General features: G+C 50.9%; 11 protein-coding genes across 11 annotated transcripts, besides 1 other annotated feature; 5 read left to right on the top strand and 6 right to left on the bottom strand.

Annotated features, from left to right (window-relative positions):
* Nucleotides 1-27757: part of a sequence feature (contig 1.130 1..308583(1)) that runs on past both edges of the window.
* ANIA_10990 (dihydrodipicolinate synthase family protein) lies at nucleotides 806-1798 on the bottom strand (the record flags this gene model as incomplete). Its single annotated transcript, XM_050612053.1, has 1 exon — nucleotides 806-1798. One exon carries the CDS (start codon nucleotides 1796-1798, stop codon nucleotides 806-808), a length of 993 nt encoding a protein of 330 aa, XP_050468012.1.
* Nucleotides 2126-3772, bottom strand: ANIA_10981 (putative GTP cyclohydrolase II). Its single transcript, XM_050612052.1, has 4 exons — nucleotides 3615-3772; nucleotides 2600-3556; nucleotides 2264-2545; nucleotides 2126-2214 (listed from the first exon to the last, which is right to left on the bottom strand). Exons 1-4 carry the CDS (start codon nucleotides 3708-3710, stop codon nucleotides 2209-2211), a joined length of 1341 nt encoding a protein of 446 aa, XP_050468011.1. The 5' UTR covers nucleotides 3711-3772; the 3' UTR covers nucleotides 2126-2208.
* dbp5 (ATP-dependent RNA helicase DBP5) lies at nucleotides 5671-7591 on the bottom strand (the record flags this gene model as incomplete). Its single annotated transcript, XM_675836.2, has 6 exons — nucleotides 7343-7591; nucleotides 7085-7253; nucleotides 6529-7026; nucleotides 6242-6479; nucleotides 5996-6196; nucleotides 5671-5940 (listed from the first exon to the last, which is right to left on the bottom strand). The coding sequence occupies exons 1-6, from the start codon at nucleotides 7398-7400 to the stop codon at nucleotides 5671-5673; spliced, it is 1434 nt and encodes a 477-aa protein (XP_680928.1). The 5' UTR covers nucleotides 7401-7591.
* Nucleotides 7851-9000, top strand: ANIA_10980 (uncharacterized protein; the record flags this gene model as incomplete). Its single annotated transcript, XM_050612051.1, has 4 exons — nucleotides 7851-8121; nucleotides 8181-8207; nucleotides 8309-8836; nucleotides 8881-9000. Exons 1-4 carry the CDS (start codon nucleotides 8077-8079, stop codon nucleotides 8998-9000), a joined length of 720 nt encoding a protein of 239 aa, XP_050468010.1. The 5' UTR covers nucleotides 7851-8076.
* Nucleotides 9114-10748, top strand: ANIA_10999 (uncharacterized protein; the record flags this gene model as incomplete). Its single annotated transcript, XM_050612049.1, has 2 exons — nucleotides 9114-10167; nucleotides 10214-10748. 2 exons carry the CDS (start codon nucleotides 9114-9116, stop codon nucleotides 10606-10608), a joined length of 1449 nt encoding a protein of 482 aa, XP_050468009.1. The 3' UTR covers nucleotides 10609-10748.
* On the bottom strand, nucleotides 13689-15549 carry gel1 (1,3-beta-glucanosyltransferase gel1). The gene is made up of 2 exons (XM_675834.2): nucleotides 14761-15549; nucleotides 13689-14707 (listed from the first exon to the last, which is right to left on the bottom strand). The coding sequence occupies exons 1-2, from the start codon at nucleotides 15355-15357 to the stop codon at nucleotides 13937-13939; spliced, it is 1368 nt and encodes a 455-aa protein (XP_680926.1). The 5' UTR covers nucleotides 15358-15549; the 3' UTR covers nucleotides 13689-13936.
* ANIA_07656 (aspartate aminotransferase family protein) lies at nucleotides 18741-20099 on the bottom strand (the record flags this gene model as incomplete). The annotated part of the gene is made up of 1 exon (XM_675833.1): nucleotides 18741-20099. The coding sequence occupies one exon, from the start codon at nucleotides 20097-20099 to the stop codon at nucleotides 18741-18743; it is 1359 nt and encodes a 452-aa protein (XP_680925.1).
* Nucleotides 20543-22652, top strand: ANIA_10979 (Zn(II)2Cys6 transcription factor; the record flags this gene model as incomplete). The annotated part of the gene is made up of 3 exons (XM_675832.2): nucleotides 20543-21249; nucleotides 21292-21735; nucleotides 21782-22652. The coding sequence occupies 3 exons, from the start codon at nucleotides 20543-20545 to the stop codon at nucleotides 22650-22652; spliced, it is 2022 nt and encodes a 673-aa protein (XP_680924.2).
* ANIA_10998 (YbhB/YbcL family Raf kinase inhibitor-like protein) lies at nucleotides 22989-23624 on the top strand (the record flags this gene model as incomplete). Its single annotated transcript, XM_050612048.1, has 1 exon — nucleotides 22989-23624. One exon carries the CDS (start codon nucleotides 22989-22991, stop codon nucleotides 23622-23624), a length of 636 nt encoding a protein of 211 aa, XP_050468008.1.
* ANIA_07654 (putative GPI anchored cell wall protein (Dan4)) lies at nucleotides 25259-26242 on the top strand (the record flags this gene model as incomplete). The annotated part of the gene is made up of 1 exon (XM_675831.2): nucleotides 25259-26242. The coding sequence occupies exon 1, from the start codon at nucleotides 25358-25360 to the stop codon at nucleotides 26240-26242; it is 885 nt and encodes a 294-aa protein (XP_680923.1). The 5' UTR covers nucleotides 25259-25357.
* Nucleotides 26980-27659, bottom strand: pex4 (putative ubiquitin conjugating enzyme (UbcJ); the record flags this gene model as incomplete). Its single annotated transcript, XM_050612047.1, has 2 exons — nucleotides 27373-27659; nucleotides 26980-27305 (listed from the first exon to the last, which is right to left on the bottom strand). The coding sequence occupies exons 1-2, from the start codon at nucleotides 27527-27529 to the stop codon at nucleotides 26980-26982; spliced, it is 483 nt and encodes a 160-aa protein (XP_050468007.1). The 5' UTR covers nucleotides 27530-27659.

The following is a 27757-nucleotide window of genomic DNA, read 5'->3' as shown; positions in this document are numbered from 1 at the left end:
ATGATAGCTCTCAACGTCAAAACATACAACAATGTGAAAAGACAACTGGTAAAGGCAAAGGTTCGAGCCGCGGCGCCGCCACCTTAAGTTCGAAGATTGATTGACGATCAGCCACCCAAGCCGACGCGCTAACAGGGCTAAACCGCTGCACTGTGGAGAATGATAATCGGACCGAGAGTTGAGGAGACAAGTTGAGTCACTTTGACGTTGGGAAGAATATCAAGAATGAATCTAGTGAGGCGGTTGTTAATGACAGACAAGGATGACTGAGGAAGCCCAGAAGGTCGTCTTTTACCTGCGTGAAGATGAAGATCTTATCAAACCGTTGGGGGTTTGGTTGAGTGCCGCCCGCCCTGGTAAAATTGGTTCTAGGCACCGTGGTTCCCCTTCACATGAGGAATTATAGGAGCCTATTGTTCCACTTGACAAGGTTGCGTTCCTGGCACCTGCTTCTGCTTAATCCTATGAGACCTCACACAGCATGAAAGTGATTTGAGTTGCCAAAGGTGTCCGTGAGTTATCAACAATTGGTTATCTCCATGCTTGAGAGACAGTTGCCATGTACTTGGAGGTGCCTGGCAGAGCACTGCATCACCAACCGCCATCGAAAATTGGTGATCCTGAGAGCCAATGGAAGGGCGGTGGTGGGCGTCGTATGATCGCGGGAATCTGCCCTTCCGGCACAACCGCCGGCTGGTGACAGCGGGCAGTGCAGCGACCAGTTATATTTACCGCCTGGCAGAATTTGTACTGTATACATGACTAAGCTTTATTATAACTTCTTGAAATATTTGCATAAAATCTTCTAAAGAGTCGCTTCAAGCTTCGCTATCGCGCCCATTACCTCCCGCACCATTTTCTTTGCCCCCTCCGCAGGCTCCTCGTACGGCGTCCGAGGTTTCAACTTCTCCTCGGCGTCCTCAATTCCCGCCAGCTTGGCTGAGTAAATCGCAGTCGCATATTTTGTCGTCGCGATGCCACTCTTACATGGGCTCTCCGCCAGCGCGGCCTTCTGATGCAAGTTCATCGCCTCAGTCACCTTCCCAGACACATAGAGCTCATACACCTTCGACGCCGTGCGCGGGAAGACATTCGCGAAAGCTGCGATACATCCTGCTGAGCCAACGCTGAGCCCCCCGATTAGGAAGTCTGCTTGGCCGCCGTACACAGCAAACTCCGACGCAGGAAATGTTGCCGCGAGACGGGTGATCTTTCCCACAGAAGCGCAAGTCAATTTCACGCCGACCACATTCGAGACACCGTTGGGGCTTGACTTTGCAGATTCGTGAACGATATCTGTAATGGTCTCGGAATCGATGTCGACACCGTTGCAGACGCCGGGGAAGTTGTAGATCACGACGGGGAGCGGGCTTCGACGGGCTATATCGGCGAAGAAGCGCTTCACGACGTTCATCGTTGTAGCCTTGCCGAAGTATGCGGGTGGGAGGACAAGGAGATAGTTTGCGCCTGCGCTGGCGGCATCCGCCGCTAATTCGAGCACCTGCTTTGTCGAGTGGGCTCCTACGCCGGCCATCAGAGGGAAGTCTGGGCCGACGGCCTCACGGGCTGCGGAGATTAGTTGTGCACGTTCTTCGCGGGTAAGCAAGAAGGCTTCTGAGTTCGTTCCTAGTATGACGAGACCGGTGAGACCAGTTTTGGATAGGTAGGCGTAATATTTCTTCTGCGCTTCCAGATCGATTGTATCCGTCGCATGGTCGAAGTATGTCACTGCTGGGCACCATACCCCTGCTTTTGGGACATGGGGATGTGTGTTGACTGCAGTGGATTGCGAACCCATAGCCGCTGTATCCTACTTTCCGGTGGCTGAGGTATCAGGTTATTGAGGATTGTTTTGTTTGCGCAGCAGAAAGCGAGTAGTTGAAGCACTTCAAAGCTATCTCCAATCCATATATATGTGTACAACATCGCAGAGTGGGGTAATAGATCAGGATAAATATCCGACTGGTGTGGGTGGCCGTAGATTTGGGGTAAGCTGGCCGTGCGGGCTTATCACTCTAGCAGGGGAAATATTCAGATTGTCGGCGAACTTTTATAGTTCACTGTATAAAAAGCTTAATCTATGAAGGACATATCTTTTATTCTTTTGATATTCTTACGAGTTATGAACTAGGAACATGCAAGAGATGAATAAAGGCCATTTGCCCAAAGCTATATAATCCCAGCGAACAGATAGCCGGCTTGCGATGATCAGTGCTGTCCACGATGTTAGCAAAAGGTCCATCGCCAAAGACAAGCGGCTTACCGTGATATCTTCCCACTTCTCCCAGCCCCGCCCGCGCACTTGGGCAAGTTCCTCCATAGTATATGCTTTGCCGGTGGTAAAATATCCAGCATTGATCTTTGCATCGATCTCGACTCTCGAGTCATCAGGGATCATATCCTCGGGGATGGGTATACGCTCGACGATCTTGATACCTGACTCGACGATGGCATCATGCTTCATGTTGGACATCGATAGCATCCGGTCGATCTTCTTGATTCCTAACCAATGCAGAATGTCGGGCATGAGGGCTTGGAATCGCATCTAGATCGAGATCAGAATGTATGGTATATTTGCAGTTGGTATGTTGACACTTACATCTCGTACTCCTGCTATATTCTCCGTCCGAGTAAAGTACTTATCGGCAGTATCGCCGCCACGCTTGCGTGCGTTGTATACCAAATATTTGGTCACTTCTCCCAAGGCACGGCCCTCCTTTCGGAAGTAGATTACAACACCACTGCCACCATTCTGTGCCTCTCGGATGGCCTCGCGAATCCCGAACGCCAGGTAGGGCCGGCACGTGCAGATATCCGATTGGAACACATCGCTGCCGTTACACTCATCATGGATTCGTAGAGCCAGTTTGACGTTCTCATCCGATACCCTCTCCGGGGGTCCGAAGATATAGACAGTCAATCCGCCAATTGGGGGAAGGAAGACTTTCAGGTCTGGTCGCGTTATTAACTCTGGGTAACTGCCTCCTGTGTGCTCGAACAGAGTCCGACGAAGCGTAGGCTCATCCACTCCAAACCGTTCGGCAACCCCAGGTAGATACCACACAGGCTCGACTGCAACCTTTGTCACACGTACTTCACCAGTGGAGTCCACTACAATTGAGCCGTCAACTTCCAACAGCCCATCACGAACCGCTTCGCCAATTTCCGCAAGCTTCATGTTGGCACGAGTCACGGCCATTGTGGGCCGAATATCCCAGCCAGCGTTGATTTTATCCGAAAAGTACTTGACAACATCATGACCGTAGGGGTCCATAGACACAATCTTAGTCTTGTCGGACCAGGCTGGCTGCCAGGGGAAATCAAAGGTAGGCTCCGTATTGACGAAGTTCGGGCGGAAGTTGGGATCCAGGTCTCCCGCAGCAATAGCTAACGCATTGTAGATACTGTAACTCCCACCATGAGCGCCCATCGCATTGCGACGCTTGACGAAGGCTCCGCTGCGAGAGACGACGACAGGACCGCGAGATTCTGCGTCTGGAGCCCCCCATTCGAGAGGAACAGGGTCGATACCGCTTTGACCGGGATATGTTGTTAACTGAGGCTATAAGTAGTGCCCTCATCTCATCTCATTTTAAGAGCTTAAAAGTACTTACAACAATGTGCTTGCTGTATCTCGATGCTGAGGTGGGCGACTGGACGGCGGTTGTCTCCGCATCCTTGGGAGGGACATTGGTATCATCTGAAGTCATGTTGGCAATTCTTAAGAACGAATATCTGTCACCTTGGTCAGAATGAAGAAAGAAGATCGAGAAGAGATAGAAGAAGAAAGAAAAGGGAAGGTCAAAAGCAAAGCGAGAACTGGGAAGGCACCCTACACTGCATGTGACCCGTTTCTCCGCACCTTATCTGCTGAGCTGCCTTACGTCGGGACTCCGTACATGGCATCTTACCTCGCTTCAGAAAAATGCTAAGAAGGTTACATTGGAGAACCCAGTATCTTCAGGCCTAGTCTGAGTAGATCTCCAATTTACGTTAGTAATGATCAGTCTGGGAAAGCTGTTAAGAGCTCCCACAGTGGTTTATCGTCCTTATCAGTAGTTCCCCTCATCGGCCGTCCCCGACCAACGCCTCCATACTCAGGGATCAACGCCGACGATAAGGCTTTGGCCCACATCAAGTCTTGCACCCAGGTACCTGATATCGTCAAAGAGAAAAAACGGCCACGATAGTGTTTCTGGTAAAGGCTTCTGGTATGCTGACTCTCGAGTCGAAGTTTGGCTTATTCAACACAACCCAATACCAGATAACGGCGGGTAAGCTAAGTGTTGCACAGCGGGAAACAGTCATGCAACATTTATAACTCGCCATTATTGTACAACAGGCGATCTGCAACCTGCTTCAATTGATCTTCTTCTTCTTCTTCTTCTTCTTTTTTTCCCCCTTTTTTCTGGCAAAATCGTTGCAAGCTAGATGGTGCAATTGAGTGTCTGGCTCTTCGAGAATTGCGGACATGGTGGACGACAGGTATACTGTGCATGAGCAGCTTGATACCTCCAATCTGTCCTTAATGCTTATCCGCTGATGCTCTCTGTCGCGCTCCATCAAGATTTATCGGCCTTCATCCGACAAGATTCTCTTTTGCAACTATTAATTACTCCTCCCAGACGCTTTACGTTACCAAGGTATCTAGTATTTTGAATCTTGTCCTGACAGCTGCGGTAGGTTCAAGATATGTCGTCACGAAGATGCGACAAGAATCATCTCCGGTATTCAATCACCGTGGAAGCCAGAGCCTGACACAGTTATATCACGGCCTTCTGCAAGCAGCAGAGAAGCACGGCTTTACTGGGTACATTCGAGTGTATTTGGAGTTCATATGGAGGTCGGTCGGGTGGGGTGGAATAATTATGCGTATTCCTAGTACACCTACTCATACTCCCACAGAGAAATACTACGCAAGACTGACTACATGGTGCAATGGTCTTCAGAGAGTTAGAGAACACGGCAGCCTATGCATTTGTTCCGCGGCACTGGTCGCTCCGCGCCTCAAGCGGAGTTATTGATCGAGTACTGATTAATAGACTAGCAACACCTAAATGATGTAAGGATCCTACGACTTCACTGGAAATTTCGCTGTCGACTCTATTGAAGACCAAGTCCTGTTCGGTGTCATTCAAACACAGACGAATGAGGTCTATGCGGGTTGCGAGCATACGGTCATTGGACCTCGAAGGGGGTGGTCTGGTTGTTTGATAATCCAGCATACGCGTTAAGGTGCTTTTTCTGGGCCTTGTGTGGTTCGTCCGCTACATTTGAATCTTCCTTGGGCCCCTGCTGGTACTTTTGGTGAATCGACAATTGTTCAAGTTAGGGCTAGATGTATCCATTCATTATGGAGTCTGGACCCACCGTTCGCCTGCTTCCTTCCTCAGGTCAAATTTTTGCAGTTACAAACTAGACAAAAGAGTGTGTAAATCAACTGGTATCTATAGATTTTCCTTTACCTCGATAATGTCAAGGAAAGAGTCATTAATCTTCACACATAAGCCTCGAAAACTATGTACTGAGCCCCCGCCCCAGTCAGATCTCCGGTTCTGAGCCCAAGCAGAGCAAACAGACGCCTGAGGTTGATTGTAACTCAAGCTGTACGATTAGACAAACTTAAGGGAGATACGGCCTATTCAGCAAAGGCAACGTAACGCATTTCGCTCATCGGAAACCAGCCTGAGCGCGGGTATTCTTGATCGTTTTCTTGATAATGTCTTCGACCTCATCCCAGTCCTTTGTGTCAATACGCTGGATATCCGTGTTGAAATATTTCTGAATTTGGTTGAGCATTTCCCACTCTTCGCGATTTGAGACAAAGGAGATTGAGACACCCACACGACCGAATCGTCCTGTACGACCGATACGGTGGAGATAGGTCTGGAAATCGGCCTGGCGTGGGCGGTTGGGGGGTTGATGGAGTTCGGGGATGTCCTGCAGAAGATCAGTATCTGAAGCACTTGGGAGATCGTGGGCGAATGAAACGTACGTAGTTGATGACCATGGACACGGTGGAAACATCAATACCACGAGCGAGCACGTTGGTGGTGATGAGAACCTTGGCATGGCCGGCGCGGAATTGGTCGATAATCTGGTCACGCTGTGAACCCTCAATACCACCGGTCAAAGAAGCGACAGTGTGGCCCTCGGCGACCATCCGCCTCTCAATCTCCACGGCGGATGCACGTGTCTAAAGCTGTTAGTTGGGACTGATAACTAGGGCGTATAAACACACCTTGACGAAAATGATTGACGAGCCGACGGTAAGTAACCCGTAGAGTTGCACAAGAGTTCTATACTTGTCCTCCTCGCTAGCGCAGTCAAGATACAGTTGTTTGATACCCTCCACCGTCAACTCCTCGTGCTGCAGAGTAAGTTCGTTGGCCGCAGGGGCGAATTTAGAAGCATACTGGTGTACGTGGGCAGGGAACGTAGCGGAGAAAAGAACGACTTGGATGTCCCTGGGCAACAGGCTGTTCAAGAGTTTAGTAGCGCCTCTGGCATGGAAAAGCAAGAACTCACGCTTTCACCCGAATGCACTGGTCACCCAACCCTTGCTGGTCGAGCATGTTATCTGCCTCGTCCAAGACAATGACCTTGAGTTTCGCGGCCACCATGATACGCTTTTTGATCATATCCATGACGGTTCCAGGTGTGCCCACAACGACCGAAGCTTCCATCCGAGTTGGGCGCGCATTCGTATCAGCCGGAACAGCGGTGCCAATGTGTAGCCCATCCAGGAACTTTCCCATGACCTGTATAACACCAACAATCTGACGGGCCAATTCTCGCGTTGGCGCAAGGATCAGAGCCTGCGGCGTCTTCTGAGCCTGTTCGGAGCTCAGGTCCAAGCGGCTGAGGATGTTTAGGACAAATGCAGCTGTTTTACCAGTCCCGGACTGAGATTGACCGACAAGGTTCTTAGGAGGGTTGCCCATCAACAGAGGTAGGGCTCGCTCTTGGATTTTGGAAGGTTTGCGGAAGTTCATAGCGGACAGTCCTTGAAGTATGCGCGGATCTCTATGTGAGATGTATTAGTTCGGACATTGCCGGAATGAATTGGCGCTGCACGACTCACAGTCCCAGATCTTCGAAATTCTTCACTGAATAGAGGGGGTTGTTGGGGTCGGCTTGAAGATCGCTGAGCTTAACCTCGACATTGTACTCCGGCTCTGCGAGATCCGAGCCACCCTGGTTAGATGCAGCACCATCCAGTTGGGCCTTGTCGGCGACGGGTTCAGTGGTCTCTGTTCGTGCCGGTCATTAGCGAGTGCTGAATGCGAAGGGGCCAAAAACCGGCCAGTCGAGTCGAACTGGAAGGGGACAGCGCGCGTACCTGCGGGGTTCGAGATGCGGTCGGCGAGAGAGCCGCCAGTTGGCGCGTCAGATGCCATTATGAAATGGGATGAAGAAATACGGCGGAGTTGTGTTCAATGGCGGGGGTAAGGAGCGTGCTTTGGCGGGGTCGGAGCCGACAAAGACGTTGGACAACCACGAATCAAAGGAAAGGACACCGCTCTGAAGAAGAGGGATATGCAGTCTGTAGGAATGATTGAATAATCAGTCGTACTCACAACTAGCGCGGTTAATAGGAATAGCGTCAATGAGACCTAGAGAGCAGTGACAAAAAACAGAGTAGGACTGACCTCAAGTTGCCAAGCCACCAATCTCGATTGGGCACAACCGCTCAGCCATGGAAGGAGCAGGCGGTGACGAAGTCACCCGTATCGCTATGACGTATATCGTAATTAATCCACCATAAGGCACCAACGTGGCCAGACAAGGGCTGTTCGGTATTGTCACCAGCATTCGCTATCTACTCGCCCAGTGCCTTGACTCTTCCCCGCTCTCCCGCATTACTCGTTCAGATCGGAGAAGCAATAGCTGTCCTCAGGCACTGGCGTGTTGTCGGTTAGTTGGTAGGAGGCTCGCCCCGAACACATTCTACCTGTAAATCGCCTATCTGAGCCAAACACTCTACTGCACGTGGTTGTTTGTCCGCTCCTTTCCGCTGCTGCCTGGGACCCGCAGGTCGCATGTGCCAAAGTCACTGGTACAGTTGTTAGAACAATGGCAGCCGCTGAGGCCGCTCCTCATTTTGGAGCAGAGTTGAAGGTAAGTCTCCTTAATAAAGTGCTGCCTATGAGGTATTGTCTAACGTTCTGCTGGGCTAGGATGCCTTCAAGCCAGTCAACAATTGGGTACGGTCCTCGATGTTATTTCCCCGCATGTACGATGCCTACGGCAAGATACAACAAACGCGATGCAGTACATTAGCGCCGGTGCTAAATGCAATATCTAGGTTTCCAATGGCATTGCTTGGATGGAGGAGGTGCAACAGTTCTATCGAGAACGGAGCGCGATTGAAAAGGAATATGCGGCGAAGCTCACGGCTCTCTGCAAGAAGTACTATGATCGCAAAGCTAAGAAGATTAGCCCGCTGAGTGTCGGAGATAACCCTACAATGACTCCTGGATCTCTCGAGAGCGCCTCACTTACGACTTGGTCGACACAATTGGCAGCGGTGGAAGCGCACGCCGCAGAGCGGGATAAGTTCGCAACGGACCTGGTAGCTCAGGTGGCAGAACCATTGAAACAGTCTGCGGTTCAGTATGAAGAGCTACGAAAGTGCCATGTCGATTTTCACGGAAAACTTGAGAAGGAGCGCGAGTCCAGCTTCAGTGACCTGAAGAAAGCTAAGGGCAAATATGACGGAGCCTGTCAAGAAGTCGAAAGCCGGAGAAAGAAGATGGAGAGTGCCTTCGACCACGGAAAGACGAAAGCTCAGACAGTGTACCAGCAGCAAATAATGGAGATGAACAACGTTAAGGTAATTCAGCTGTCCTCTTCTCTAGCTGGTTGCTAACGAGACAGAACACATATCTGATTAGCATAAACGTGACGAACAAGTTGAAGGAGAAATTTTTCCATGAATATGTTCCCGAGCTGCTTGATGTGAGTCACATAAAGTTAATTGACGCGAATCTTGGCTGACGGTAATCAGGGACTACAAGACCTGAATGAAACTAGGGTAGCACGGCTGAACACGCTATGGTCTCTTGCGGCGCAGCTTGAGAAATCATCTCTAGTGAAGAGCTCTGGATCACATGGCGAATCTTATCAACGAAATTCCCCGAAACCAGCCTCACCTCGATTCCCTCATGTTCCTGCGGCACAACGTTACACAAATTCAGGAACCAGCCAACGTCGGCTTCGAGCCAAGTCCAGTATGGCACGATGATGAAGCACTTATTACAGATGAAACAGCCAAGGTCTTCTTGCGCAACCTTCTTAGCAAGAGTAAGACACAAGTCCGCGAGTTGAGGGTCGAGTCCGACCAAAAGCGACGAGAGGTAGAGAACGCGAAACGTGTACGGCAGAGCATTCAAGAAGGCCGCGACAACAGGAACGAAGTAGATGTGGTTAGGTCTATCTTCTTCATGCAGGAATCCCTCCACGAGATAGAGCGCAAACGGCTCACCGCCGAAGTCGAGACATCGACCATCATATCGGTAGTCGGGGACCTCTCGCTCGGCGCCAAAAACCATAATTTCAAGTCACAAACGTTCAAGATACCCACGAACTGCGACCTTTGCGGTGAACGTATTTGGGGTTTATCCGCCAAAGGCTATGACTGCAGGGATTGCGGATACACCTGCCACAGCAAATGTGAAATGAAGGTTCCAGCCGAGTGTCCGGGAGAACAGACTAAGGAAGAGAAGAAGAGGCTGAAAGCGGAACGTCAAGAACAAGCCAGCGCCGCACCAGCTGTTGACCTTGCACCTACCAGCGCCTCATCAACAGCTCCATCGTTATCACGACGGGACACGATGAATTCTTTGAGTTCGGGTTACGCAGTCAGCGCCAATCGGTCTGTATCCAATGTTGGCACCCACGAGTCTGTCGCCGAAGCACCTGAAAGCATTCCTACTAGCACTGCACCAGCAGCCCCTACCGCAACCAAGCCAGCAGTTAAACGAAATCGTATCCTGGCCCCGCCTCCTGCTCAATACATCAGCAGTCCTCCATCTGCAGAAGCACCTACATCTAATTCCTCGCAGAAAGAACCGCGCGGAAAGATGCTCTATCCATACCAAGCCACTGGGGCTGACGAGGTTACCGTCCAAGAAGGCGAGGAGATCTTTGTCCTCGAACCAGATGGTATGCTCTCCAGCCTTGCATTGATGATCTAAGCTAACGAACCAAGATGGATCGGGCTGGATGCGCGTCCGAAGTGAGTCTTCAGCCGAAGGCCTCGTTCCTGCCTCGTACGTTGAAGTCCTGGCCGCTCCCGCTTCTTCTTCCAGCCCCGCTGGACGGCCTGGGTCCACCTATTCAAGCTCTTCTGCGTCGCTGGCAGGCAGTACAGCAGCTGCTGCCGGAAAGAAAGTCGGACCGGCCGTAGCACCTCGTCGTGGAGCGAAGAAGTTACAGTACGTGGAAGCGCTTTACGATTACGAAGCGCGAAGCGATATGGAATGGAGCATGGTCGAGGGAGACCGGTTCGTCCTCGTTAATCGCGACAGCGGTGACGGTTGGGCCGATGTTGAACGAGGCGGTGTCACAAAGAGCGTTCCGGCGAACTATATTCAGGAAGTATAGATTTGCTAGATTGAACTATATAAAATCATCCCCTTTTCCATCAGCTGCTCGCTTCTCCTGCCTTGTCCCTTCTCCCTTGCCATATTTATGTTTCTGATCTCACCTGCATCATGGAGTTTGGAGACTAGCGGTGCTTTCAATATATTTTCCATTGCAGTATTTTGTTCTATCTGCACATTGCCTGCGGCCAATCTGAACAGCTAATCTGGCGGCGTCTCTTCAAGCAAGTAGAGCCAATTCCATTCACCTCTGACGCAACCGGAAGTGCGGCTGATTCCGCTGCTGCCTAGTAGAGCCACCAGGGCCCAGTCACACCGTGGGGTTTAGCCACTTGCCAAGGACATCCTCCATCGTTGGGTTTTCCTTCTTTTGCTTAACCCCTCAGACACCGGCCGCCATTATTGCCAGACTGGCAGACTCCAACTGAGTCAGAAGGAAATCCCGGTCTCGGCTGCTGATGACATGTCCTATCTTTGAAGCACCGCAATCACCTCCTGCACTGCACGAGCATGATCGTCACGGCGCCACAACAGCAGATTGGCTCTCCGCGATAAGCTTCCTTGCTCAGCCACCTCCATTCAACTTATGTGCATCACCAGCCCCATGCTGCCCCGAGCTTTTTTGTGTTTCGACCGTAGCCGACTATCAATTTGAGGAAGAATGATTGCCCGTCAATAGGGCAGTTAATGTCGTGCCGAAAGTCAAAGTGGCTTTTTGATCCCACTGGCCGCCATTTCAGCTAAATATGACAATGGGGGAAAACGCGGGATCATGCAGGAGGAATCCTCGGCCGACAATCCTAGCTTCCTAGCCTTTTACCTAGCCTGGGCCGCCTCAGGACTCTGGCCATTTGTATGAGGGAATTGTTGGCCATTTGGCCGCCTGGCCGCCCGCAGCTAGCACTGATGGGGATTATGCTGCTTGAAACCGCTGGGAGGGCCTCATTTGGTCGGAAAATACCGCATTCAGTGGGAGCCTCTCCTGGCACTCTGCCGGCTCTCGGTCTTCCAAGATGCTCGCCTCGCTTCTTCGATCTCTGCTTCTTTGTAAACACTGGCCTAAGCAAATTCGATACTTGGCGTTCGAGTGGGAGAGAATAACAGTTCAAAGAGCAAACATCCTAAGGGGTTGGAAGCCAATTGCATCCCGAAATTGGAGGCAAAGAATTGAGCGTCTCATCCCGGTGGCTGTGCTCTCGACCGAGGCGACCCAAGCTTTGGTCAGTATCTCATATGCAGACTGGCCACTTTTCCCTTCCAAGCTCTCCCCACAATCTACATTTATAAATCATATCGCATCCCACCATGGCTCCGTTGGTCTCTCTCACTTACGCGCCTCCAAGGGATGCTCATAGACGGTGAAAAGTGGGCTTGTGAAGCTTGCGTTCGCGGTCACCGCACCTCCACCTGCAAGCACCATGGTATCTACCTTGCTACCCTACCTAGAATTGCCAAAAATTTGACCAGTCCCAGATCGACCGCTGATCCATATCAACCGGAAGGGCCGCCCCTTTTCCACATGCTCAATATGCAACTGCACACCGTGTAACTCGCCGGATGAGCACAACCGACTGAGACGTGAAGCAGAGCTGAAGATGAGATCTGAACAAAATGTTAGAGCAGCATCATCACCGAATCCAAACCAAGATTACCACTTACATACATAAGCCAAAACCACATCAATTGCAATTTCGAGATGTCCATGCTGATTGCACTTTCCTCCCTCCTCTGCTATACAGAGAGGTTCTGGTAGACATGGACATTCTCATGCTCGTCCGGCCCCCGCGCTTCTTCCCATCGCGCCGCGTCCACCCTCATCTTCTCCTCCGGCATCCACTAATTCCACTGCTGTTCAACCTTCCTCGCGCTCGGGATACCGTGATCGCCGTGGCTCTCAGTACCCTGACGCTGCCGCCCGTACCACTACCCCTAATCCTAGAGCTATAGCAGCGGCAGTAACTGCAGGGGGGCGAGGCGCAGCGCAGGAAGTGCTTTACCACTGCACAAATTATCATGCCGCTCCGACACCAAAATCGGGAACCCGGGCTGGAATCTCTTCAGTGCACTCACCTCCCCTCCAGTCGTATGCCTTACAGCCTAGTATTCCTCACCACGCATCCCTATCCCCTTTAGGCATGCCACTGGGGTCAGTCTCACCGCCGCAATATCCCATCCCCGATATTTCCGGCTCGATGTCGTTAGTCAGCTCGTACGATCACCTATATGGTGACTTGGATGCATCCTTCTTGGACCCAAACGACGGAGCAGGACCCGCTGTGTTTCCCTCTTTAGAAGATCTCGGTATGGACGCAGTGGGACTCCAGGATGACTTGATGCAGGAAGAGTGGTGGTTTGCGGAAGATCAGGAAAACGAATTGAGATGATTGATGGGCGAGTGCGCCCTACGTTTCTTCTGCTGCCGCCGATTATTCCGGGGTTTACGCTACCTAGTTTGTAGATTTGTTTGTTTCTTTTCTTTGTAATAGAGGCTATGCGGTGTCAATGTCATCGGTATTTTGGGGACCGTGGCCACCGGCTATGGCTTTAATTGTATCGAGTTACGACTACGTGTACCGCAGAGAGTACGGGCTTGAGATACTGAAACTAGGTCTGGAAAACAGTACAGGCATGGAGTGCTTGACTTACGCCATCCTCGCGTGGGTTCCACCACTATTCGAGAAAAAACAGGGTGTAAGGAAGCCGAGTCGGGCGGTGATACACTACAATAAGGACGTATCTAGACTCAAACATGTATTTGTGCAACCACAAGTATCAATACACTGCGTAGTATGGAATTCAGTAGTGGGTCTGCTGGTAACCTAGAATATTGTTTCCATGTAAACCAGAGCATAACGCATAAATAGTAAATGGATCTTCACAACCCCATATTCCCTGAAGACAGGTAGACATCACAGATTTAGTGTACTCGTGGTATTACCTGTAGTTATTCTATCAATAGTGACCACATCCAATTATGTTCTAGCATAGGGGCTAGGGCATCGCAATGGCTTTTTGCCTTCAACAGTCGTCCGACATATTCCCGTCACTAGCAGCATGCTCGAAAAATATGCCTTGCTATTCTATTCTGCCGTTTATAACAAAATGCCAGGATGGCTGCGGTTCAAGTCTGAATGAACATGAGGCATTTATTACGAGTCTATACTCAGGCACTAAAAGTGGCTAACAAAGGTACCATCCAACTGTACAACTGTGGTGGCCTTGTGAGGGTACGATGGTCCGGGCAAAATCAATACAATACCATCCGGCCTGTCAGAAAAGAAGAACTCCGAGAGAAATAAATGCGATAAGACAAACTAGCTTCTATCAATTTAGAAAAAGACAACACCAGCGCCGACGAGACTCGACAGGACGGTCACCAGACCAACAAAGACGGGGGCCATGGTCATGCTTGGGATGTGGAGGCCAGCAGCGGCGTCGTCGGTAGGGTCGGACGAGCCGCTCGAAGAGCCGGAGCCGGAAACGGTGTTGCCCTCGCCATTGGTGGTGTTGCTAGTGGAGGGGGTACCGGCGTTCTGGCTACCAGGGCCGGAGAAGCCAGGACCCTCACCAGCACCGTTCTCGAAGTACTTCTTGGCGGGCTCGGGCATCGCAGGGAGGACGTCCTCAGAGTCAACATCCCAGTTGGGGGCGTTCCTGGCGGGGCAAGGGTTGGCACCGCCAGTCTTGTTGTAGCCACCGTCGCCTTCGGGGTTGGAGGTCTTGGAGAAAGCGTCCTTCAGGGTGTCAAAGTCATCGAGCTCAGTAACCTTGCCGTTCTTGATCTGAACGAGACCGTAGTCGCTGGGCTCCTGGGAGTATTCGTAAACAAGGCCACCAGAGTAGACGCCAGTCATCTTGGTGGAGTAAAGAGCCTCAACCTCGCCGAAGTCACGGGTGTTTGTGTTGCATCCGTACTCGGAAAGGAAAAGGGGAAGACCGTAGCCAGTGAAGTTCTTGACCTTCTGGTCCCAGCCGGACTTCTGGAAGGAAGAGGGACTGCACCAAGAGTAGTCGTTGAAGGCGAAGAAGTCACTTCGCTCCTCATCAGTACCGCAGTTCATGTACTCGGCCATTTCCCGACGGTTGGTGTCGACGTCAGCCTAGAAAAACGGTCAGTACTCCCTCTTCCAAGTGGGTTTACGGTCTCACTCACAGCAGAGTATCCAACAGGAATCTTGCGGTAGTTGCGGGCGCTCAGGTAGTTGCGGAGATCACGGGTGACAGCCTTAACATAGGGAGCAGTGATGGAGGAAGGGCCATCGTTGATGACTTCGTTTCCGGAGAAGAAAGCCAAGGTGTTCTTATATTTGGCGAACTTGTCGACGGTCGCGAAGATGTACTGGAGGTACTTGTCGTTGTACGAGATCTCCGGGGATGCACGGTTGATAGAGTATTTGGGAGTGTTGACGTCCAGCACAAGGTAGATGCCAGCATCAGCCAAGGCGTTCATACACTCATCGTGATCTTTCGAGTTGTCGACCGAGTAAACACGGATAGTGTTCAAGCCAAGCTCCTTGAACTTCGCAATGTCACGCTTGCAGCCTTCCGCATCGGCGATGGGGTCAGAGAGGTCTGAGGAGCCGCCGGGCTGGTAGTCGACACCACGGATGTAGAAACGATCATCACCCTTGAAGAAAGCGTTACCCTTGACGGTGATAGGAGTGACGTCGTCGCGGGCAGCCAGTTTAGGCGCAGCGAGAACAGTAGAAGCACTCAAAGTGAGGGCAGCCGCGATGCTGGAGCCCTTCATTGTGATGAATTTGCGAGTTGGCTACTGGAGAATGGGCGAATTAAACGTAATACGTTGAATAGATCGAGGTAAGGTGCGGAAAAGCGAGTGTGAGAATTAAAAAGGCAAGTCCAAACGAGTGACTGGGACGATTTGATGTAGGATAAACAAGAAAGAAGAAGTCAAGCGATGGAAGGGATGGAGGGAAAGAAGGGAAGAAGAGGAGGCAAGGAGAGGAGAAAGAGGGATCATGGACTGCTGGGGCACTCCTACTTGGCAGCCGCATGGGCTGCACTGCACAGACTAGAGCGCGCGAAGACTGTCCCTGTTTTACCACCCCCACTGTCTACTGACTGCCCCAATTACTCTCATCACCATCATCTACCCATTCTCACCCGTGCTCCAGCATTCTCAAATACCAATTGTTCGATCTTCATCTCATCTGCCCATTTCATTATCGGCTCAAGGGACAATGTCTCCTCGCGATCTCCCTGCTCTCGGGGGAAACTCAAGCAGCCCGGCAGCCGAAGAGACAGTAATTCGAATACAAACATACGGTACCAAATGTAAGTCACAGCCAATCCGCACTTCGAATGGAGCATTCGTCATCTCTAACAGTTTCAAGATGCGCTGCAGCAGATCACCTACCGGGCCAGGCAGCGATAGGCGGATCGCCAGGGGAGGCACCGCTTGAGTGGCCTGACAAGTGGCTCACATTGTTCGATTGAGAGTCAGTCCCAGCCATCCAGAGGCAGTGCTCTAGGACAAGCGAATCAGAGTGTGCGCAACGGCAAAGGGAATGAAGATGATTCCCTTTCAGGCTTTGTTTCTCTGGTGGTGGGCCATTGCGGGTCCCTCAAACCGGGGTCCTCCATTCTTAGTCCCTGAATTAAACCCTGTTACAGGCTGATTGCCCTGCCTTGGCCCTTTGACCCTGTGAAGTGGGATGCTCGGAAGATTCGGTTCACGGTATGAGCCTGTGCCGACCTGCCTTCTCAGTCTACTAATGTCAATATTTGAAATTTACGAAGTACGACGATACTCTTTCATACCGGCTAGGAGATCCCGCGATGCGAGTTATTCAGCAGGAAAGTTCGTGCTGATGTCCAGTAAATCACGTGCTTCAAGCTCCACTGAGATATTAATATCTCGACCCTGATTATTCATGATTTATTTATCCCCGTGCACGAGTCAGTGCTCAGAATTATGCCGCTGGGCCAGACAGACAACAGTGGCAAGTGGTTTGGAGATTACGCTGTACAACGCACGACAACGCATACCTCCGACTCATCATGTGCCTTCACCTGAAATCTTCTCCTGGCCAGGTATTCCGAGAGTCAAGAGTCTCGCCATAAATAGGAGCTGATGTCAAGTTCATGCATGTTTCTGTATCTGGCAAACGTGGAAGCCTGATCCGATGATCCATAACGAATGGCACCGAAGCTAGATTCAGCTGTACTCCAGTAGTAGTCTTTGTCCTAAGACTCACACCAAGAGTCCAAGACTTTCTGGAGCAGGTTTCATGTTGAGGTTGCTGGTCTAGACCTCATACTTCAAGCCACGGCTCCACCAGGAGTCCGAGGGTCCCGACGGCTTCCCTTGGCCGAGACTCAATTGTCATCGCATCTTGTATACATGGATCCTCATTTGCCTTTCCCGAGTCTCAAGTCCCAAGCCATGAGGCTCGGCTTTGTACGCCAAGCGGTTAACAGCAGGAAAAGTGGCTGCAAAAACCACGTCGTGAAGTCGATTGTCGGTAGTTCAGTTTCATAACTTTGTTCAACAAGGTGACTTGTCTAATTCAAGGCTTGCGCACGCGAGTGAGCAACTTATTATTTACAAAAGTGCTCTGCAATCTGTAGGGAAGAACCGACCACAACTCCAGGTCAGCCGAGAGTTCAGCAGTCAAACTTAGTGTGATCAATGTCCATTTGACTACAGCGATTTCATCATTTCATCATCAAGCACTATAAAATGCATCTTCCTAGAGGGACAGATCAAATTCCGCTTGGTCGAGGTCTTCTTCCTTTGACTTGGCAAGCATGACTTCGTTAAGGCTTGAATGTTGGAGTTTACCCAACTCAGCCCTAACTCGCATGTAGCCGACTCCGAGCATACGAGATAGCAGACTAGAGACCTAAGGTAGTTGGAACCTTTGATAAGCTGAACGGAAAGCAACAAATAAAATCATAAAGAAAAGGTTAAACGATTCACATAAATTTAGTTCCCTCACAATTCAAGCAGCTCAGGCAATGATGTCTGAACTCTAGACTTAGGGAAGCAAGAACAACGTTGGAACATTATATAGCATACTTGTATACGTACTAAGAAAAGTCAGCTAACTTAGATTAACACAAAGAGACAGAAGCAAACATACTCGGAAATACTCATTTTCGAAATCAGTCTGGTCTAGCATTCCCTTGTCTGACGCCCAACCTATTCTCTCTTCTTCGCTAACCTTGATCTCTCCATAAAGCCTCCATCTTTGAGCCCCGCCACCATAGCAACACGACAACGCGACCAGGCAAATTACCTGCACTGCAATGCCAAAGAACATCATTACCACCCCAAGTAGACATCTGGGCTGCTGGTCAGGGTTGAAGAATGGGCCAACAAAGTTGCCCAAACAGTAGCCGATTATCAGCAAAGTGTTTGTGATGATATTATAGTGTGGTCCGCTGTTTAGCGGTTAATACCGACATAGAGAGCGGCAAGGCAGCTGTGTAGGTGAAGGAAATCCAGAGACAGACGAGACGGCCATAGGGATTCGACGATGGGAGAAGCCAAAGGCCCAAAACTCCGGCGACGAGGGGAACGATGTAAAGGTGCATGACTAGGAGATGCGAGTTTGGATGGTGATTTTTTTTTAATAGAAAAGAAAAAAAAAAGAAAGAAAGAAAGAAAGAACTCTCATCGTAAGTCTTATTGTCGGCCGATCACTTGCATGGTCTAACCGGAGTAGATGGACACCAGGCCGGTGGGCAGATAATGAGCTGCACACCCCCGAAGGCATCTGGATATGTGTCGTCTGCAGAGTCGAGGATTCCGTCCCTTTGATTATCAGGACTTGGAACTGCCCTGGTCAGTACTCTCCAACTCTCGTTGTTTAGCTGGCAAGCAAAATCATTGCCCCTAGACAATCTGCTCAAACACTTGACCAGAAACTCGAGAAGCCCGCCTCTCGGCTCTCTAATTTGTATTTGAAACCACCTAGTCTGATACCCACGGTATTGCGTTTTCTGCCGCATTGCAATGGCCCATCGTATCTCCGGCTATTGCGAAAAACCCTAGACTGAGTAGAGAACGGGAAAACAGACGTGGAAAGTAAGCTGACGCTAGCAGTGGCCGAGCAGGTATCATTTGTAAGTGCCCTCATCTACCACGATGACTATAACATAAAATCATTACTTGAATAAACCCCCCAACTTGGAATCAGATTCCGAAGCCGACCATGTCTTGAGCACGTCCCCAAACGCCTCATCCAAAATTGCAAGTCCCTCTTCAATTTCCTCCGCGGTAACCGTGACTGGTGGCGCCAAACGGAAGACACCCCCCATTCCTGGCAAGTTAACGACATTGCAAGACAGGCCTTTTGTCATGGCCTGATCGGAAACAGCCTGGCCGAGTTCAGGGCCTGGAGCCCGCGTCTCAGGGTCCGAAATGATCTCGATACCTTGGAGAAGCCCGCGGCCACGGACGTCACCAATGCACCAGTACTTCTGCTGCAGCTTGACAAGACCCTCGCGTAGCTGGGCGCCGCGCTCTGCGGCCCGCCGGGCAATATTATCGCGTTCCACGACTTCAAGGACCTTGTTGCCTACGGCGGCGGTCAGAGGGTCGTTGATGTGGGTTGAGAGCCAGAGGAAGCCGGCCTCCTTGCAACCCTTTGCAATCTCGGCGGTTGTGCTAACGGAGGCGAGGGGGAGGCCGCATCCAAGTGTCTTTGACAGTGCAAGGATATCAGGGACGATTCCGTCATACTCAAAAGCAAACATTTGGCCTGTTCGGCCGACTCCCGTTTGGGCTTCGTCCATTATGACAAGGATCCCGCGCTTGCGGCACTCCTCGACCATGCGCTTGAAATAGCCTTTGGGCGGATCGAGGATACCACCAGTAGAGAGAATAGGTTCCATGATGAAGGCGGCAATGGAGCCAACGCTCTGCCGGTCGATCATAGACCAGCCAAAATCCAACTCGGCTTCCCAGTCATAGGAGCCGTCGGCTTTCTTAAATGGGGAGCGGTAGGCGTAAGGGGCGGGGAAGGCAAGGGCACCGGGCATGACGGGACCACCCCTTCGCCGACCTGCAGAGTAGGTGACCGACCCGGAACCTTGGGTAAGGCCGTGATAACTGGCGGCGAAGGCGATGACCTCAAAGTTGCCGGTGTAGACTTTGGCGATCTTGATGGCGGCCTCGGTGGATTCAGAGCCGGTGTTGAGAAAGAAGGACTTCTCAAGGGGAGCGGGGAGGAAGCGAGCTAATCGTTCAGCGAGATCGACGACGGGGTGGGTGATCATATTGCTGAGGAGGTGGTCGAGCTCGCCGATATACTGCTTCACAACTTCGACGATATCTGGATGCGAGTGACCGAGGAGCGAGCTCATCTGGCCAGAGGTGAAGTCGAGAATTGAACGGCCATCTTGATTGTAGAGGCGGGTTCCTTTTGCCTTAGTGACGACAAAGGGAGAATATGGCACTCCAGTGCTCATGAGGTACTTGTCAGCTTTGTCGAAGAAGGCTTCAACGTGGTCGACGGAGCCCATTTTGGTGACAGGAGGTGTATATAGAGAGGAAGAGAGAGCGAAGAACGAACAATCGCTTCAAGCCAGACTGAACAGAACCCATCTTAACTTAAATCTTGAGAGAGACAGTGGATGTGTTAAGTTGGATCTGTCTTCGCCAACCGCGGGCAGTCGTGTATGCAATTGCCCGCGGCTAAGTTGATACTGACGGGAGATTCATGGCTGATAAGATCTCTAGCCAATCATGGCATGTAATTGGATCCACCACTTGACCGCGGCCAACTTTCCTTCAATGCTATCACTATGAGATGTTCTATCAGCCGTCTGCTAAGGTTTAGTGTCGGCCTCTTGAATGCATCTTGATAACAAGAGTGATAGGCTCGCAACCACAGGATATTTATTCACGGCCATCCTCGCAAAATCACCACCCCCATTGCCTGGCATTCTATGCCATTGTTCGCAAGATGGAAAGCCAGGTAGATGGACGACCATACAGGTCTCACATTCACCCAGCTTGCTTTTCATGCAGAAAGCGCAAGTCCCGCTGTAAAACCAAGAGCCCTGCGGAAATTTGTGTCATGTGCCAGGAATATGGCACTGAATGTGTTTTTCCGCGCGCGGACGACCCGCGAATCCCTCGCCAGAGAAACCGGCCGCGGAGAGTGGTCCCTAATGCAAGATCATCCAAATCCATAGAACACAGGTCATACCCCCATCCTCAGACCCAGTCTCATGCAAACTCAGCTGCCAATCGAGACGAGCAGCGACCAAATGGTCCCCAACCGCATGTTTCTGCGGACTCTGAGCTCCAAGAGCGATCACGCGTCCGCGAAAATGCTTCATGTACCGCTGCCCCAGGGGTTAGGACAGGAAGCTTCCCTCACTTCATGGGAATTGGCGCAGAATCCGAGGGCGATGGCTCTCACATCATCAGCCCAGCTGTCGCCGATGATAACGAGATTTTAGAAAGCTATCTCTCGACGATTCCCTTCGCTCAAAAGAGATGCATGATTCCGACAGGCTCAAATTCCAACCGACATTTCGGCCCAGTGTGGTTCAATGTTGTGCCCAGGCGGCCCTTGGGTGTTGTAGCAAACCAGTCATTTGCTGCCTCGAAATGTGAGCTCATTGAGAAGTATATGGACCCTGATATCGAGGAGTACATAAATTTGTGAGTTCACCTGCGGATGCTGAGATAACCCTCGTTAAATAGCTTCAGGTTCTTTCTCAAAGCCAATCCATGCTTCCCTGTATTCGACGAAGTTTCTTTCCGGAGCAGTTATTCCTCTCACAAAGAGAAAATCTCTCCTGCCCTGCTCTGCAATCTGTACGCCAACTCTCTTATTTATTGGGGGAGCTCTACCAAGTTGTCTTCCGGTCGCATTCCAGACATCCGTTATATCTGGAACCAGGCCAATGAGGCTCTTCATTCCGAATTATTTCTGTCACCCGGGCTTTCATCAATAATGGCTATACTCATCAACGTCAATGGCAGGCCCAGTACTTCGATGTTCGGGAATGGAGGCATGGTTGGAATGGCGGTTGCGTTGTCCAATGCGTTGGGACTCAATCGCGACCCTACCGGCTGGAGCATATCACCGCTGGAAAAAAGCTTGAGGATAAGGATCTGGTGGCTGGTACTTATACATGATCGCTGGTATGGCGGCTTCTGGATTACCGCTGCTTCCACTAACGTGAAGCAGGTGCAGTCTGGCCTACGGTACGCCTTTGCACGTGCATCGCGCGCAGTACGACGTGCCATTTCCATCTGTCGAAGATATCTGCCCCGGCTCTGCTTCACCTAGTGATAAGGCTGCTGCATCTGTTTTCGTGGCTTTGACAACCCTGACCGACGTGCTGGCACGCTACTTGGAGCATGTATACAGCGTTTCGAGAGAATTCCTGCAGACCACCAAGATGTCTGAGATGGATCTGGAGCAGATCCTCCGAGACTGGGAGGAATCTTTGAGTGACAACATGCGCCATCTTGTGTTCCGAGGGACCCGTTTAGACATCCCTGGGGCTGCGAATTTTCGGATGGCGTACCTCTCTGTCAAGCTTCTGCTTCGCCGACTCCAACTCAATATGAACAAGCGAGCCCTGGACTTTGAAGATGATATCGTAACTCCAATCTATGTGCATGCCCAGAGAGCGGCAGAAGAGATCGCTTATCTCGTGCAGGAACTAGACGAAAGTCAATTCCGTGGATTTTGGATTCCAGCCCACGCCTTCTCTTTGACCTCTGCAACCATGTTCCTGCTCCGCAGTGGTCTGCGGATGAGGAATTATGGCCGTAACGCGGCACTTCAGACTGCTCGGGACATGATAAACGCCCTCCAGTCTCATCGCCAAAACTACAATTGGGATCTTGCAGACAATTGTTTGACTCAATGCTCTGAATTACTTGAGAGGATTGGTGCAGCTGAGTCCAACAGGAGTATAGAAGCACCAGAGTTCTCGAGTATTCCGATGAACTTAGACGATCTGGACATAGATCCTTCTGTCTTGGAAGAGTTCTTTGGCAACACTGGCTTCGGTAGTGCTGGCTTCACGGAAGGACTGGAACTCTGGTAGCACAGTGCCGGAGGCAAGATCGATGGATGACTCGGTACGAGTCGTTGGGGACCTGAGACGGACTCGAGTTGGAGATTTGACGGGCATTGGGGCTTCCGGCCAAACCCAGTTCTTTCCCAGAATACAGGTTCTAATTCCGTCATTAGTCCCTTCCCGTTTTGGCCTGTTTCTAAGACTCGAGTTCGGTTCCCCCCCGAAGGCCCAGGCTTTCTAACCGCATCGCTCCTCCAAGCGCCTATCATCTACTTATCCAAACACTTTATTGATTTATTGCGAAAGATACTCCATGGTGAGTGGCGCGCGGACTTGTGTACGAACCGTGAAGTAACAGGATAGATGCGGTCCCTTTACCACGTAGCCGGTTGTCTGTTACTGTTCGCTGGCGCCAGAGCGTGGCGGCATTCGAAACTTTTCACTAGCTCACCTGCGTTCGTTGAACATCCCTTCCCAACGATCAGCGTCGAATGTCCCGAACTTGGCCGCTCAGGAACCTACATTGACAGAGACCACACTTCAGAGGGCGCCGGAATTGTCCCAGCTCTAGCGTGGCCTTCTGCAACGTATAATACCGTAGAGTATGTCCTAATCAGTGAAGACCCAGATGCACCTATTCCAGAGCCTGTTGTCCACGGGATATACTATCGGATTTCGCGGGATAAGACTGGAGTGCAAAACCCTGATTTTCGCATCCACAACGCCAGTTGGGAACCATACATGCTTCGAGGCGGCTTCAAGTACGGAAAAAACAGGCATGACACCGTCTATGCTCCGCCGACTCCATTCCTTGGTGACGGACCGCACCGCTTCTTCTTTGAGCTTATTGCATTGAATGACTCGATTGATACGGATAAGATGAGCCCCTTGGCGACCTATGATGAGCTCAAACGGGAGGTCTTTGGGAAGGTCGCCGGTTGGGGTGAATGGGTTGGAGTGTTCGAAAACCCTCGACATCAATCTGAGGAACGTCGCTGATTGATGTTTGCAACGATTCGAAGCCTGGCTTGTTTGTTGCCAGGCGTTTATCTTTATCGGAAAAGCAATATCGCATGGTGTTTCCATCCAATGGTACGCAAATGAAACACAATTTCGGTAGAGTTATTGCTCAATCTCATGATAAAAGCTAGTGTAGACGTTGGTAGACTCTGAGGAGCCTAAGTGACAAAAGAGTACCGAAGCGAAAGATAGTGCAGAGCTTGTCTCAAAGTCAGGTATACTTCGAAAACTCTCGTCTTGACTTGATGGTGCAGGAAGACAGATGACATATTCCTTTGAAAGCGTGGTTTCCCAACGACGATCTATTGCAGATCGAGGATACGGTTCGAAGCTAAGCTGCCTAACTCACGTTCGGAAACTTGAAGTCTTGAGGTGAGGCGTTAGCACTAGACCAAACCAGGACTAGTGGGTTTCTCCTTGAATCGTAGCCAATAACTGCTTTGTGATAGCGCCAAGAATAGAATCTGAGTCTGACTCCACCGGCATGGCCGGGCTTTCACTCCTGAATTCTAAAGCTCGAGCAGCAGCCACGGGCAGCTTCACAGGACCTTTGCAAGACCTTTGACTTGAGCTCGATAGAATGCTGGATAGCATTGACGGATCAGGTGCATCACTGCATCACTCTGAACCCATCCCTGAGCAGCAGAAGAAAATCATTGACTGTGGAGTGCAGTGCCTGGCTGCCAACCCCGTGACTTATGATCTACCCATGGGAGAGACCGAGTTACTACTGCGTCATACCCGTGGAACACCAAAGTCGACTATTTTTCGACCATTTTTATACCGTAAACATGGTGCAGAGCGGGGTTCATGTAGCCAGGCCGGCCACCGACGACGGAGGTCGACTAAGATAGGAAATAGGGACGTCGGCTCGTATCGATCCTTTGCCACCGAGCCTCAAAGCTGGGACTAACACTGCCACTGGCACAGGCATGGAAGTCGAATGGTATGCTTCCAGAAGGATTCGGGATACGAGCGAGCAGTTGAAGCGTAGATAAACAAAATCACCCCGCTGGTCCATCAGCGATTCGCGTCTGCACATTGGAGGAGAAGTTGCCATTCTGACTGCAAATCAGATCATCTGTTTGCTGGTCTGTTGCAAAAATGCTGATTTCTCGCCGAAGCTTGGTCACCATGATCCAGCACCGCCCACTCCACCGTTTTCACAAGTTCGCCTGCTGGGTCGCCTTAGTGGCCGGCCCACCAACCATCGCGCGCCGTCTCGTTTTGTCTTCGCTTCGGCTTTTCGACTTGTTTGAGTCTGAGTCTGACATGGTACCGACTCCATAGAATGATGCGTTGGACGAGCCATTCTTTAAATAGCTCGTTCGTCGCTGTTCTTTGTTTGTTGATTGTTCTTAATGCAGAGTTTTGAGAGCATCCGTCCTCTCTTCACGTATCAGATACTTGCTCCTACTCACGCCACGAGCTGCCATTGGCTATCGCAACTGCCGGTATTGACACCAGAGTGGAGCTGTTAGTGTAGCTGATCAAGGAAGTTGAAGTCCAAGTCCAACGTCAGGCAAACTCAACCTGCTTTTCTGATTTTTGAGCTGCAAGCCTTGTCGTTCCTGGTCTGGACAGGCTTTTCTACTCCCGCTCTGTCCGACTACCCTGCAAAGTCCTCACTCCATCGCCCTCCGTCGTCATCCATCAGCCCATCTTCGTTCTTGCAGCTTCGTTCTCGCAGACCATCCAGTGTATCAAGCACCATGGCAGTCATGAGCCGAATCGTTCAGATTCTCTGCGTTTCTCTGCTTGCAACCTCGACATTCGCAGCTCCAGCTCCCGAAAGAGCTAGCCTCGAACGAGGTACCATCTCTCGAGTCGAAGTCCGTGAAATTGTCGAGCATGTCGATGAGAAACTCATCCAGAGCCTTGCTGACAAGTTACGAACTGCTCGGCCGGACCTTAAAGACCGGGATTTTGCCATTGCCAATGGTTTGAGTTTTGTGAAACGGCAGGAGGCTTCGCCTGGCGCGAGCGATACAGTCACCGACTCACCAACTTCAACTGAGTCCACCGAGACCTCTGATCCTACTTCTACCTCGGATACGGAAACTTCCACCGATACTGAGCCTACATCGTCAGAGCCGACGTCGACAGATACTACTGTCACAAGCACCTCATCGAGTTCGGAACCCACAAGTACGGATACTGATACTACAACTTCTTCTGATACTTCATCGTCCGCAACTACCTCGGAGACCTCGGCGACCACCACATCTGACACGCCCACCTCTACAACCGAAGGCGAGACGAGCACCTCTTCGACTGACGAGCGCACTTCCACCTCAACGTCTTCTGAATCGACAGAGACAAGCTCTTCAACCTCTTCAGACGAGCCCACTACGACCTTCTCTACCACCTCTGCTTCCGAAGTCACGTCCACCTACACGAGAACGTCGACCAACGCTGAAGGCGAGCTCGTCACAGTCACTGAAACAGCCATTGTCCATCCGACGCAATCGTCCACCGACGAAGCCACCACGACGGGTCCCGAGCCGGGGCTGCAGACAAACGGCGCTGCCTCCGCTTTCGCTAAAGAGCTGTTTGCCATGATGGGCGGTGCAGCACTCGCAGTTGCCGTTGTCTAAGCTTTTAGAATTATATACTATGTCTTTAATCACTCGGTCACCTGGTTACTTCGACGTTCGTTACAACTATACCCCAAACTACCGCTCCTTTTACATCTTCAGCCAAGCCTTGCATTGCCGGCGTTTTGTCCTTGCATTTATCTTATGTCACGCCGTTACGCTCACCCGATACGATCCTTGCATAATAGACAGCCACCATTGGCCTTTTATCTTCAACTACATAGCCCTCAGCCGGGCCTTGATCCGCGTCCTTTCTACAATCATCGAATATTTTTCTGGTGCATGAATCAGTGAACATATGCTTGTAATTAATTGATTTACAGCTAGCGTGTGCATTTTAGAGATTTGTAAAAAAAAAAAAAAGTCACTTTACCAAATGGTTAATCTATGATTATCACTCGACCATTTCTTTCTTACTTCGCCAACAAGCTATTACAGGTGTAACGTAAGATCTTTGCGTCCAGGTATGCGAAAGTACGCAAAAACAAAAAAAAAAAAAGATATGTACAACAAATATCAGCAAAGAGCTCGCAGAGCTAGTAACTATCGGTCATTACAGCATATATACTCAGCCGAAAACATGGGGTCCCAAAAGTGAAAGGAAACGACTGTGCATCCCATGTCTCCCTCTCACCTCTCACCTCAGAGCTCCAGCAGAAGCTCTTTCCGTCTTCGTCATCCAACCCCAGTATAAGCATCTCAAGTCTGCCGCCTCGTAATCATCCTATTCAACGAGCTCAAACCCTCCCCTGCCACCTCTCCTCCCTCGTCCAGTACCGCACAATACTCTCCCAGGCCGGAGTATCTCCCTCCCTCAACAATGCCGCAACATCCACATTCAGCGGCGAGTCCGGCTGCGGATCAGTCAGCAGCTGGTGAATCGCCGTCAGCGTGCTGGATAAGGTGTACACGGGACTCCAGTGTTCGGTCGTCAGCAGAGTGAGACAGATCTCACCCGTCGTGAAGGAGATGTTGGGATGGCTGATTTTCGTGGTGAAGTGGATCTTGGGCGGGGCGAGGGGATAGTTCGACGGTATTTGGATGGAAAGGGACCAGAGGCCATCTGTGGGCAGCCATAAAGGTTAGCAGGGGTGGTCTTAATCTGAAACTGGAGATCTAGGAGAGAGTACCTTCGTAGGGTGTTCCTTTTACGCCTTTGAGCACGGCTTCCCAGTGAAAAAGGTCGTCTTCATTCGTTGGACCGAGGTGAAGGAGAGCTTCATTGGGGGACGCGGTGTACTCTTTTAATTCGCGGAGGAGGCGTGTGGTAGTTTGTGAGGGGGGCATTATTGTGGACTATCGGTTCGAAGCCGGTAGTGGGAAGCGGATAGAAGTGAAATGCGATCTAGACTGAATAGGTGTACATCGAAGATATGATAAGAACGTAGTGAGCGGGAGTTGAGTGACTGGGGTCGAGTTACTGGAGTTGCGGAGAGATGAAGATGCGTGACGGGCGATACGGTGCGGCGATGGCTAAACGCAGGCCGAGGCTTAAGGTGAGTGGGTCATTCTCTC

Source organism: Aspergillus nidulans, chromosome IV (assembly GCF_000011425.1).
Source record: "Aspergillus nidulans FGSC A4 chromosome IV".
In the NCBI taxonomy this organism is placed as follows: Eukaryota; Fungi; Ascomycota; class Eurotiomycetes; order Eurotiales; family Aspergillaceae; genus Aspergillus; species Aspergillus nidulans.
The sequence above is the reverse complement of the archived record's forward strand: the minus strand, read 5'-3'. Positions and strand labels throughout refer to the sequence as shown.